General features: G+C 40.3%; 1 protein-coding gene across 1 annotated transcript in view; it reads left to right on the top strand.

Moving 5' to 3' along the window:
• The window catches only part of gpat2 (glycerol-3-phosphate acyltransferase 2, mitochondrial), a 28,041-nt gene extending 16,472 nt beyond the window's left edge, over positions 1 to 11,569 (top strand). The window contains exons 15-22 of the mRNA XM_041937860.1: positions 113 to 216; positions 2,498 to 2,682; positions 3,294 to 3,371; positions 4,885 to 5,007; positions 8,443 to 8,563; positions 8,960 to 9,028; positions 9,408 to 9,463; positions 11,453 to 11,569. Coding sequence (XP_041793794.1) covers positions 113 to 216; positions 2,498 to 2,682; positions 3,294 to 3,371; positions 4,885 to 5,007; positions 8,443 to 8,563; positions 8,960 to 9,028; positions 9,408 to 9,463; positions 11,453 to 11,569 — 853 coding nt within the window. The remainder of the gene's footprint in view (positions 1 to 112; positions 217 to 2,497; positions 2,683 to 3,293; positions 3,372 to 4,884; positions 5,008 to 8,442; positions 8,564 to 8,959; positions 9,029 to 9,407; positions 9,464 to 11,452) is intronic.
• The last annotated feature ends 1,676 nt before the right edge of the window (positions 11,570 to 13,245 follow it).

The raw sequence follows: 13,245 nt of genomic DNA, 5'->3' as shown, positions 1-13,245 counted from the left end.
CTGTGTACAGCAAAACTGTGTTGCTTATCAAAAATCCAATTTCCCTTTCAGTGAAACCTCTGTCTCCATTTCTGCCCTTTCCTGCTTTTCATCCATGTCTCCCTCCTTCTAGGAAAGATGCTTTTATTGTGCCCCGTCCTTCTCTTGCTACCACACTACACCTCACCCTCCAGGCCCAGATTGTCAAACACACCTTTATTAGGGAAGCTGTTGGTGGTGAGTGACTTTGCATGCGTTTATTTTGTGTAACTGACAAAGTTTTGCCTATAACATTTAAGCCCAAATGTCATCTTGAGACCCTGTGTAATACAGGCACCTTATTTTTCGTGGGAGGCCTTGGCTGTGGCTCTGACTGTTGGCATGTCAGTCATGGAAATTAGTTTGAAACATGGCTTGTTTAAGCACTAAATATTCTTAGTGTTTAAGGCATACCAAGCTTTGAGTGATGTTGCGGTACTGTACATCCAGCACAGATTTTTTTCAGTTGAACATGGAAAAAGAAGCAAGTGATGTGAGGACCGGTCATCAGTGGCAGTGCAGTGTTTCAGCTGGTTTCAACTGTTTCTTCTGTCAGCTCTTGTATGTTATTGCCTTCTGATTTTTATTTGTGTTGGTATGTCTTGAGATGATAAATCAATTGCTTCACCTAAAACAAGTGAGTCATTCATAGAAATCAGACAGAATAATATGAGAATAAATCTACCACAGCGCCATGTGATTCAACAGCAAATTGCAGTCACCGCTGACAGTTCAATGAAATGGTCAGGTCTTATATGTAGTTGTAGTATAGTTCAGTGTGAACAAGCATGACACCAGATCACAGAATAGGTTGGCTTTAAAAGTTCCTCATACCAACTCTGGACCAGGGAAGGTTGTTTTCCACCACTATCCACCTCGCAACTGGAATGAACTGCAAAACCAAGTGAACACTCATTTCTCAGAGGGATTATATGCAATAAAGTGCAACTCTTGCATGTAGCATCTTAGTAGCTACATTCTGTGAATGCAAAGTAATTGTAAATGTCAGGTATGTGTGGACTCGTACAATTTATACATGTAACAGAAAAACCTCGGCATGCAAATACAGACCTGCAAGCTATGGTTTAAGGATAGTTATTGTTTATCTTCTGTGTTTGACTTTATGGTAATTGGAGCACGTTGTGTGCTTCTTCTCAGGAGACACTTTGAAAGTCCTAGATACTGGATCCTTCCACCTGCATATGGAATATTTAAGTTGATTGCCATTGTTCAATGCCAATGTAGGAAGGAGATGCCCTAGATATATAGTGATGGTGCAGAAAGTAGTGGTGTGGAGCTTGAGGTGGTTGATGGGCGAGTCAAACCTTGAGGCAAAAGATCAGACTTTGCCTTCTGTTGCAGATCAGCAGTTTACATTAGCGTTTTTCTTAGCCCTAACCATGATTTTCCCCAAAACTTAACCACATTGTGACTGCCAGTCATATATATTGCAGAAAGGGAATTTTCAAATCATTGGCATTGAATATAATTTCATGCAGAATTGGACAGTTCTTGTTTGGCAGTAATTTGGGAACAACATAATAGACACAGCATAAAAAATGTATGCTAATCATCTAATGGCGGAAAACCGAGATCCCAAATCCTCACCAAAGTCTTAAATCAGCTCATGCTTGAGTCAAGAGCTGTCTGTTGACTAAATTGTACTTAAATGTCTTCTGTTTTGTTTCACATCATACATACAGGCAGACTGGGATGAAGCCATAGCTGCTGTTGCCCCACTTTAGCATTGCTGGTGGAGGTGAAAATAATTTGGTTTATAGGAAGTGAAATGGTAGGGCTGTGTAGTGCTGAAAGCCTCTGTGTAGTAGATTAATACATGGGTGCTAACCTCATAAAAATAAGCTAAATCAGCTATATTGTGGTAGTGACATTTTGTTGTGTAGTATGGTCGCAAATCTGTCGGCCATATGATCGACTGTAATTTAAAGGCACCTGAATTCAAATCAAATATGCGTATCATAAAAATCAGAGTTCCATAACGGATCAGTTGAGGCCCGGTTTACCAACAAGACGTAAACATATGATTTGCTGTTGCGACTTATGGAAGCAGCCGCAAAGAAGCAGAAAGTCTTCCAGGTTCGGTTTTGTGACTAAATGGAGTGTGAAAGCGCTTGTTTGGGGACATGAATAATCTGGATGTCAAGACTTTCCCACCAGCACATGAAAGCAGGATAATAGGGATGAAAAGTACAAATAAAGAGAACGCTTGTGTGAATGGCGGAAATCCCAGATCTTATCAGCAAAATCTCACCGACTGATCCTTTAGTCAAAGACTGTGTCCACTGTGCAACATATTTCCGCCAAACAGTCACATTTTGACATATTTTGCTAAGATACAAGACAAAACCTGTTTTCTTTTAATAACACCAGTTTTCTCACTGTGTGTACTGAATGTGCATGATGAACTAGAACGAATGATGAAATGTTTATGTGTGTGTGTGTGTGTGTGTGTTGTTAGCGTGTGCTGTATCTTCATTGCTGTGTGAGGTGGCCAGCAGTGGTGTCGGCAGCCGGGTGAGGAGTGGCGGCGTGGATGGGGAGGAGACGAAAGATGACATGGAGTTTGATGTGGTGCTCTGCCAGTCTGAGCTGACTGAGAGAGCCCTGCAGCTCTGCCATCTCCTACCTCCGGGCTTCATGCCAGTGAGTTTGAATTTATTTCACACACACACACACACACACACACACACACACACACAGCCCAGTGCCTCTCATTCAATGGATGTTTAATGGAGCTGAACAGCTATTCATCTTGCTCTGCTGCCTCTATCTCTGCTAGAGAGAGCTTGTGTGAGGTGTGTGTGTGTGTGTGTGTGTGTGTGTGTGTGTGTGTGTGTGTGTGTGTGTGTGTGTGTGTGTGTGTGTTTTTAAGGGCTCAGAATCTGAGCCAGAACTGCTATTCCTTTCTCTGTTGGCACACCTTTCATTTCAGCAGCTGCTCATTCTTGTCTCTTCTGCTCACAGCTCTGTTTCTCACCCCATTCCTCAACCGAAAATATCACTCCTGCTCTCATCCCCCTGCTGGCCAGCTCTCATTCTCATCCTCTGATCTCTGCTACATCTCTACTACACACTTATGCCCTCTGTCAGCTGTCTGCTTGGATATTTGATGGGCTGAAGCTGTTTGTGCTTCTAACCTTGCCTAACCAGTGAGCTTACCTTTTCTCCCACTCTCTTTCTGGCTATTTTGCTCTCTCTCTCTCTCTCTCTCTCTCTCTCTCTCTCTCTCTCTCTCTCTCTCTCTCTCTCTGCAGCCCTGTCAGTCGTCCCACAGTTTTGCTCTGGATGCAGTTGACAGTCTGGTCCACTGTGGCATCCTGATTATGGAAGAAGTAAGCTAAATTAGATTTTTTTTTTTTTTCTCCAAAACACTACATAATTTAATGCTGCACTGTTTTGAAAAATATATTGCCTCATGTTTATTTTATTATTCAAAAGGATCTGGTTGGCACTTTATCTCCAAAAACTCTTCATATTCATATTCATATTTGTGTGAATGTAGTTTTATTATTTCTTATATGTTTTTCTTATTATTTTATTCACTGTAGATTATTTGTAATTAATACATTAATCATTTACAAAAGATAGTGAAAGTCAGTTTCCTGCAACCCATCTCTTTAAATTGTTTTGGTCAAACATGTCATGTTCTGTGAAGTATGACACTGAATGTTTAGCATTTTTCCGTGATGAATCACTTAAACAATGATTCAGTCATTAAAAATTCATTTTTTTTCTGCAATCGACTCAGTTTGATTTCCAGATTGCCCTTTGGATTGCTTTAGTCTTAGTGTTGTTGTATTTGTAGATTACATATGTATTTGGGCCTCTGGGATTCCCTTTTGTCAGACATTTTCCCTGATAAAGTTTAGTGACTGAGCGCTTGCCTTTATCATTTATCATAATTGGAATATTTGAATTATTTAATTTATGCAACTCTAATTAACATTTTTATAATAATAATGTATCAAATGACTTTGTGAATACATTCTGACAATGTGGAAGTGGTTGCTTGAGGTGATGAACCTACAGAGAACTATTACCTGAACCCACTGCTCCCATTGGCTTTACAGAGCAGTAACGTGAGTTTCAGCTCAGAGTTTAGCTGTCTTGCCCACAACTTCACAGTTTTGGTTCAGCCTCATAGCATCTTTTTGGCTACAGCAGGCAGTTTTTTTCAGATAAAACAGCTCTAAAAATCCAATGTAACAGACACAGTTAACAACTAGCTGATGAACATGCATGGTGCATTTAGCCACTGAGAGCCAGGTTTTTCCTTCAGGAGATGGTGGAGACCAAAAACAGAGCTAAAAGAGAATGAATGTTGGACTTCATCAGGTGGATAGAAACACGACTTAAATATATGATCACGTTGCTTTGGAACTGCTGGATGTGTCAATAAGCAGCTGTTTGCTAACAAGCCACATCAACTTAGAAGGTGATAAAATGTTCCAGGCCTATTTTAACAGGTTGGTAAGATAACAGAAACAAAATAACAAGAACAGAGTCGATCAATGAAAAAGAAAGAAACAGTATAAGCTCATTGAAAGCAATGACAGGCAGGCAGATAATAAATACTAACGATGATCTTGAAGTTACGGAGAGGTAATAAGTGTGCAGAGCCTTCTTTTGTCCCTGCTGGAATTTGGTGTTTACAGTCTGTGGTGTAAAAATAGGTGTCAGATATGATGTTTTATTTTGCAATGAAACTCACACATTAAACACAAAATGTGCACAGAAGACTCAAACACTCAGTTTAAGACCAAAGACTTCAGTCACACATGGCCTCACCAGACAGAAACAGCTGCAGTCTGACATGCTGCTGTCTGTACCCTCCATCCCATGCAGATTACCCGAGACGTTCCCATCTGTGATTTCTGGAAGAGGGGGGGCTGTCTGACCTGGACCACCACTGATGACCCTTATTACAGCGACTCTGACTGTGAGAAGCAGGATGTGCATTCCTACAAGGTACAGAAGAGCTCTGCTGGGCCCCGCCTGTTTCTTCACATGCATTAGAGAAACACCGGAGGTTATATGAAGGGAAAAATATTCCACACTGGCTTGATCTACAAACGATGGCTCCCAAGGTGACTGCATAAAGGGCATGTAGAGATGCCAAAAACACCACATGAAAAAGTACTTTGAAGTAACTAAATCTCCATGACGAAAGCACCTACACAGTTGAGTCATGTACTTGAATGCCAGTTATGTGTCAGCTTTAAAAGAAGCCTTACTGTTGTCACTGTTAAATGTGATTTTTTTAAAGCAACACAAGGCAGCTAATCAACTTCCAAAGGGATCAAACAGCCAGTGTTCAAAGTGCAGGTGCATCAGTTAAGAAGACTGCAACATGACTTCGAGACAACAACCTTAAGAGTCATGACAGTGCATGTAAGCTTCAGGCAAACATCCACATGAACAAAAAGCTGCATATACAGATCAGCTCCAATTTTAAGATCACATTATAGAAATAAACAGATTTTTAGATTTTGGATGATGGGTGGGTTTTGTATCATTTGTATCATTTTTGTCAGTGTATACTTCACAACCTGCTTTTTGTTTGTTTGTTTTTTGTTATGTTTCCTTGCCAAAGGAAGGTTGAAACACTGCATCATAACACATTTTTTGCACTGTTCAGTGTGTGGACGACCTCTGCTTTTGTTTTGCGTGCCGCTTTCGTACCTCACACTTACCCAGATGGGGTTGGATGTGCACACAATTATCTTTCTTGCTTACTTTGGTTACAGCCATTATTTGACACCCTGTTTTATCAGAAAATGTATGGAATACTGTAACCAGCCACAGTAAGCTCGACAGATGACATCCAAATACATTTTCGTGCCTATCTATGCCGCAAGCAAGTTGACTTACTAGTCCAATAAAACCACTGCCACCTCCTCACTGCTCTTCAATCCTCCCTCTAACTTCAGCTTTGTCCACTGAGGAAGAGCCTCATCAACGTTTCGCCAGCTTTACTCTTTTCAACTCTAATCTTTTAACTTTCTCCAGCCAGTGCTCTCACTCTTCCTCTCCTGACGCCTCTGCTCTGCTGCCCTCAGCTAAGGTGCTGAACAAGGACAGCAAACTCCTCCGTACCAAACAATGGAAAACATTCCCCAACCTCCACCTCCTATGCCTGTTATCAGCTACCCAGGCTAAATTCGCTTAGCATGGTTTCATAAAGCAGGCTGGCAGTAATACAATAATAATAAGTTTAGAGATTTATAGCCCAACATCGAACTATGAAAATAAACAAAAAACACATAAAAAAAACGTAATTTTGTTCACTGTCATGTAGAACTGCGTTGCTTCAAAGGCACTTCCATTTTTTATTTGTTTTTGTGCTTGTGTGTAATCAATTATTTATTTTTATATTGGAGGCGCAATATATTCCGTCAGGTAGCAAGGGCGTATATGATTGTGTTTATATCCACTAAAACTGATGACCTACAGCTTAAAAAAAACTTTATTTTTTTCCAAGATATGTACTGAGCAGGACAATAAACAGTTGTATTTGTATAAGACAAATTATGTAATTCTGTTTTTTAGTTACATTTCTTTGACATGTAATTTCTTTTTACTTCTCCAACATATACACTGATACAGATCTAACTGATGGGCTGATACCAGCGAAGAAATTAGTGTTTATCTCTGTACTTGCTACAATATTCTTTTGTGCATTTTTTAAAAATCTGCTATTCATAGCTGCTGATTTGCCCTTTTATAATAACATGTTTGAGCTCCCCATAGAACTCAGCTAATGAGTTGTTGTTCTGACCGCTCTCTCTTTTCTCCCTGTTGATTTTAAAGTTCTGCTGTGTATTGAAGCTTCTAAGTGCTACACATTCACATAATGAGTGTTTAAACACAGATTGAATTAGCCTTTTTGACTAAATGGTGAGCGCTCATTGAAAAATTGGATGAGCTCCATACAAAGTATCACGCTGAATGAACATAACTTGGATATTGATATATCACTGCCTTTATGCACATTTTGTGAAATAGTTTGTATGGAGAACAAAATGAACGGAGCAAAAAAAAAGTGTAGTGTGTGTGTGTAAAAGTGTACTACTCTAGGATGAGTTTCTGTGTGTAGGTGGAAGAAGAAACCCTTAATACTGAGTCTGTTGCAGCCTGTCCACTGTGCTGTAGTGGTGTGAGCATTCATCCATTTAAAGACATTACATTTCATAATGGTTTTGTATGGCTGTGTAATGATCGAGGAACACAAAACCAGCTGCAGACTACAATATTAAATCCCATATATTCACATATTAGATGATTATAATGGCTCCTTGCACGCTGCTAAACTATTTATAAAGGGCTTTAATGAACCCCCCCATTTGACAGTTACCATGGTGTAACCATGAACTCTGTATTGTAAATGTTTGTATACATAAATGCAGAGCAGGAGTATATTTCCAGCTCCGGAATCCTTGAAACAGATGAAAGGTTTCTTTATGAAAGAAGCATCCAGTAGTCCAGTATGCACTTGGACCCACTTGGTAGTCCAGTTTGCACTTGGATGAATTTTAACCCCAAATGTGAGCCGGCCTCAATACCCAGCATCATTGCCTGACCTCACTAATGCTCTTGTGGCTTAAATGGGGCAAATCCCTGCAGGCAGGCTCCAAAATCTTGTGGAAAGTCTTTCCAGAAGAGTGGAGGCTGCAAATTGATACCCAATGTTTCAGATGTTCCACAATCACATGGTGTAGTGTTCACGTTTCCACACACTTTTGGACAAGTAGCTTTGTGATGAGGACTGGTTCAAGGTAACTGGTTCAGTTTATTCATCCATAAAAAATTACTGTGCTCCCATCGTAATCAATCAAGGCTGACCACAGGACATCGGAAATAAATACCCATGAAATAAGCGACATAAAACTATTGAAACAAGAGAGGGGGAGAATTTCAAGTAAATTAAACTGCATGTCATCCTTACACATTTCTGGTGGTACTGTTGTATCCCCTGTGGAATAAAAGAAGAAAATGAATTGGAAAATGTTCTAAAGTTCTTACAGAGACATTGGTCGAGTCCAGTCCTTATTGGGACTTACTTGATTGTTCTATTTTGTTAGGTGTGTCAATTATTTTGTCCATCCCTTCTGTCTGCAATATAAATTGGCAGTATATCGTGTGTGTTTGACTTACAGGCTTTAGTGCACATGAACATACAAAGCACTGAGATTTGAACCTGGGACACCCACATTAAAGTAAGCTGCTGTATCAAGTGTTGCTTTTATCGTACCGTGCCTCTGTATCCCGCAGCAGTATTACTTTCTGGGGCCAGCAGACCAACTGACTCATTGTAGTGAAAAATGTTTTTTCATTCCTGCTCTCCCTCTGTCCTCCCTCCATTTTGCCATTCCTGACCACTTTGGTCTCTGTCTACTTCTCTAGATAAGCCAACCTAGTCAGTGCCCAGAGATGCTCTTCTTCTTCTGCAGTATGCTAGCCGGTCATCTGAGGGCGCTGTGCTGGACCGCCACTGGGCTGGACCTCCTACACACACCTCTGCTGAGTATGTGCATAGTATGTATAAGAGTGTTTTGTGGCAAGTTGCCAAGACTCTCATTTTGTTACTTAAAGTTTGGTTTGAAATGTTTAACATTTTTATTTGATACAGACGAAAAGTATTGGACCACATTCTTGTTTAAAGCAAAGAACCACATTAGCTCGCATATTCATGCTAAAAAAGAGTTGCAATTAATACTGATAGTGTTCTACATGTCTGTGATATTTATGCTTCATCCCAAGACATTTGCGGTGGCCTGCTGGACTGCCCACCAGTCATAAACACATAGTCTGATAGCATGTCATCGAACCATGAAAACTCCATTTCTAATCTTAGCAGACTGTCCTCACTTTGCCTTGAGTGGAATAACTGGCTCCTTTTTTCACGTCTTTGCTGCTGCAGAAGCAGAGTTTGTGGCTCAGATACACTCCCATCTGTGTGACACAGCAAGCAAGAAGAATCAGCACTATGGTGAGCTCAATCTGACACCCCCTCCCAGAAACACACATCCACACACACGCACAAAAATCTTGTATTTCTTTGTGTCGTAACTTCAAAAGCTAGTCACCTTGCCTTTTTCCCACTGACTGAGGCTGTGTTGTAACAAGTCAGCAGAGAGCGGAGAAGAAACGCAACACAGCTCCCCTACTCTCATCACATGCTCTCTGCATCTTAAAAAAAACATATAAGACAATCACAAACTACCCAAATATCAGCCTTCAATAGTAGTGTAACATTTCCATCAGTCCCGCTAGTAATGGCTTTGTTCTGTTATCCCGACCTGGTTTTTCTATGTTGGATATCTGACTGTTCTTTTGATTCATGTGTGCCTTTGTGCCGTATCTCACAGAGAGCTGCTCAGAGGAGGCTGCACACACTGCAGTTAGAACACTAATAGACCTGGGGGTGAGTGACAGCCTTTGTGTGTGTGTGTGTGTGTGTGTGTGTGTGTGTGTGTGTGTGTGTGTGTGTGTGTGTGTGTGTGTGTGTGTGTGTGTGTGTGTGTGTGTGTGTCTACATCTAATCGTCTGTGGAGAATTAAAGCTCGACTCAGGACTAAAAGTTTAGGTGCCATCCAACTCCCAATAAGTTCAGTTTTACCATTAATTTGTTCCCATGTGAGCCTGAATCAGATCTAATCATCAGTCAAACGCTGGCAACATTTTTCAGCAATATTTTTGAGCCTCAAGCTCACCGTCAACAGGAATCCAACCTGATTTAAGTGCAACAAGAGAGGAACTGAGCCTGACTCGAGCAAGCCATATCCAATCAGGTCTGAGGCAGAGTTATCAGTCTTTAAAGAGAATTCACTGGGCCAAGGACACAAGTGATTTAAAATTAGAAATTAGAAAAATGTGGTACAGGCAACACTTCGTCTTAGTCTCTGAGCCATACCAAAGTGATTCATATTTCACATTTTGGTCTTTAAAAAGGAAAATACTGATATTCTATTAACTACTAAAAATCCTACTGTTGTTGTCTATGTGACTTTGAAATACACTTTCAGCACATGTCCACGCAGGATCACAAAGACACCTCTAAATAAAGCATAGCTGGGCTCGCTGGTGTACTTAAGTACAGGTTTGATGTACATGTGGTTTACCTCTACTATTTCCTTTTTAAGCTACTTTTAAACAACGTCTACACAGCAGAGCAGCAGCTTCAGTGCTCTATCTGTCTCTACACAGGATGCATTCAGGCACAGAAATGAGTGTAGGTCACCTGTCTTCAGCGCTTCAGAGCCCAACACACAATCACTGTCGTTCTATCTCCTTGTTCATTTTGCTGATCATACTTTAGTGCTAAGCAAGATAAATATTCTGAACACATGGGAAATGTTTGTAAGGTGGCATATTTGCCTTTCTTCCTGTGGGTTGTGAGGTGATGTGATATGAAAACACTCAGTGGGCCGAGGATAAAACAGAAACTTTGATGAGTCCAGATAAAGGCTTCCTGTTTATTGTGATGGATTATCAAGCTGCAGCAATTTTCAAGTCTGTGGAAGCTGTTTTTCATACAATGCAAGAAGAAAGGCAGCAAATGGCCTGTCTTGCAGATAGGAATATGAGCATCTATTATTTCCATCTGCACTGACTCTGCACACAACAGCGAGGAATAATAAACAGGAGATGGGCAACATGGCTGATTGGCAAGACATGAAGAGAAACACACCTAATCTAGTCAGAACAACTGAGATAACAGCAGCTCACTCATAGCTAGTATTTTTAATCCAGAACTATAAAAATCTAATTCCCTGCTCTCACCATTCACCACTCAGCCTTTCAACTCAATAAAGTGCACCCATCAGTCTCCCCAGTCAGTCTGTGGGTTGGGATTCAGTGCCTTTATAAAAATAGAGCATCATTGACCTATATATCTGCAAAGATCTCATGAGAAAATTACTAGCTTTCTTATCAAGGTTATCAGTTAGAAATGGTCGTTATCAAGCTTGTCTATAGGATGTGACACCTAATTCCACTTCCTGATGTTAAGATATGTTTGAGATCTAGCGGTTGAATCAAAAGGGGAAATGCTTCTAGTGTTTATGCAACTGTAAAACAAGAGAACGAACAGCACAGTCTGAAGTTCGGCTCTCTCATTTTGCCTCATTATTTCAGACCTTGCCGATTGAATAAGAGGTGGTTCAGTGTTATTTATGTAACATCTTTAGCATTGTTTTTCTTTCGCAGCATTGAAGTGTTTTTGTTTTGGAAGGTCTTGTTTTTATCTCTGTTATTACTTCAGTGTTTTTTCTTTGGCCTTGTGCAAAAAAAAACAAAACACCACTGAAGATAAGAGAAGCTTGGCGCTCACAACGTTCAAATGAAGGTTACTGAATAAAAAGCATTGTGGTTTGTGAGCGTTCTCACAGTGCTGTATTTATCTTCACTTCAGGTCCTTTCAGAGGAGCGTCAGAAAGGAGGCGTCTTCCTGGGTGTCAGTCCTTTGTTCCAGTTGTCAGAAAACAGGCAGAAACTGCACCGCTTCATCTCACAGTACCTCTACAATTAACGCGTTTAACTGAGCTACACAACTGGAGGCCGTGACTCGGCTTTATTTTGTTGTGGAGTCTGACCTCATCCTCTGTTAGTGTCAGAGAATCTTGTGTTCGGTGTTAAAAAAAAAAAGATGCATGCTGAGCCGGGACGCTCGTGCCTTTAGGTTAATTGCATTTTGATTTTTCAGTGATGAGACATTGATTTTAAGTTTATCTTTAGTAATAGCATTAGCATAAAGCCGCAGGAGACGAGGATTATGAAGTCCCTGTAATCAGTTGTGAGGACTCGGTGCAGCTAGTGTTTCGACCATGTTTATGTTGTAATGAAGGCCGCAGATGTTTGTAATGTGAGCATGAAGCTTATTTCTGCCTTGTTCTAGTTGTTCCCAAGTTAAAGTTAATGTTCAAACTGACAATAAACAAATTTGCTTATTTCACCATTAACTCGATACATAGCAGTTGTTCCTTGTACAAACACAAAACCGGTTTACAGTAGTATTTTCTGCTCATTTTTATGGATGTAATTTCCTCTGAACAGCTCATCACTCTAACTTGCTCTCTTCCTGAATGTATAGCTCTTTCTGTGCTGACTCAGTCCTCAGGGGAGAGTTTGTCCGTTCGTCGAAGACCTTTTGACACCCAGATGCAGACAAATCAATTCCTGGCTTTGAACGGGACATACAGCTTTTTTCTGCCAGGTGTTAATATTTTGGAGTTTACAGCGATCTGTCCTTCTTCCCTGTAACCACAAACTAAAGCCGCAGTATATCACCTCTCGTAGACCATGAAACTCTACTGCCACCCAGTGTTGAACTGGGTGTACTGCTAAAGCCTCAAACACTACAGCTGGCTCTCGAGTCCACACTACACACTAATTCTAAGCAGGTTTTGAACGGACAAGTAACAACACAGTATGATTAATAAATTAAATTAAAAATCTTTCATTTTTCAAAGCTCTATCTCAAACCAAAGCAGTTGAATACCACAGTCCTGCTGTGAAGTCATGAAGGTGATAATGTTCAGCTTTTGTTGACACTGTTTCAGAGAGGTGTTGATTCAACTGCATCAGTTTGGAGGATGTAGTTTGTGGTGCTGTTGAAGTGTGTGATATACCACTGAGACGTGTTTCTTGTATTTTTCTACCACATTTATACCAATGAGAGTGGACTAAATATCAGAAACACCTGTCATTATAACCCAGCACAACAGCACCACAAACTGCAGTACATCCTCCAAAATGATCATACAGTTGAGTCGACACCTCTCTAAAGCAATAAAAACTGAACATTATAACCTTCATGAAAGTAGGATTTATTGCAGGACCGTTGTATTAGCAAGCTAAAATTAGTTTTAGTGTTTCTATAATGTGCCAGAAAACACAGCGTGTGCAGAACAATGTGTTTTTTTTTTCTGAAAAATGTGCCAGCGGGGGGTGAAGTGATTTGATTTTTATGATGCAAATTAGCTTATTTCAATAATTTCTTTGGATTTATCTCTCTTGACATTTAGAAAAGATTCACATCATATGACTTTTTTGGGCGGCTGGAGCTAAGGTGGTAGATCAGGTCATTAATTGTAGGTTTGGTGGTTTAATCAATTGATTGTACAGTGTTAAGTAATGTACCAACTGCATGTAATGTAATGAGTCTTAAACCTAATCATTTCACACATTAAGTAACTTAGTGGTAAA

This window comes from Chelmon rostratus, chromosome 5 (assembly GCF_017976325.1).
Source record: "Chelmon rostratus isolate fCheRos1 chromosome 5, fCheRos1.pri, whole genome shotgun sequence".
NCBI lineage: Eukaryota > Metazoa > Chordata > Actinopteri > Chaetodontiformes > Chaetodontidae > Chelmon > Chelmon rostratus.
Note: the sequence above shows the minus strand (reverse complement) of the source record. Positions and strands in the feature narration are given on the sequence as shown.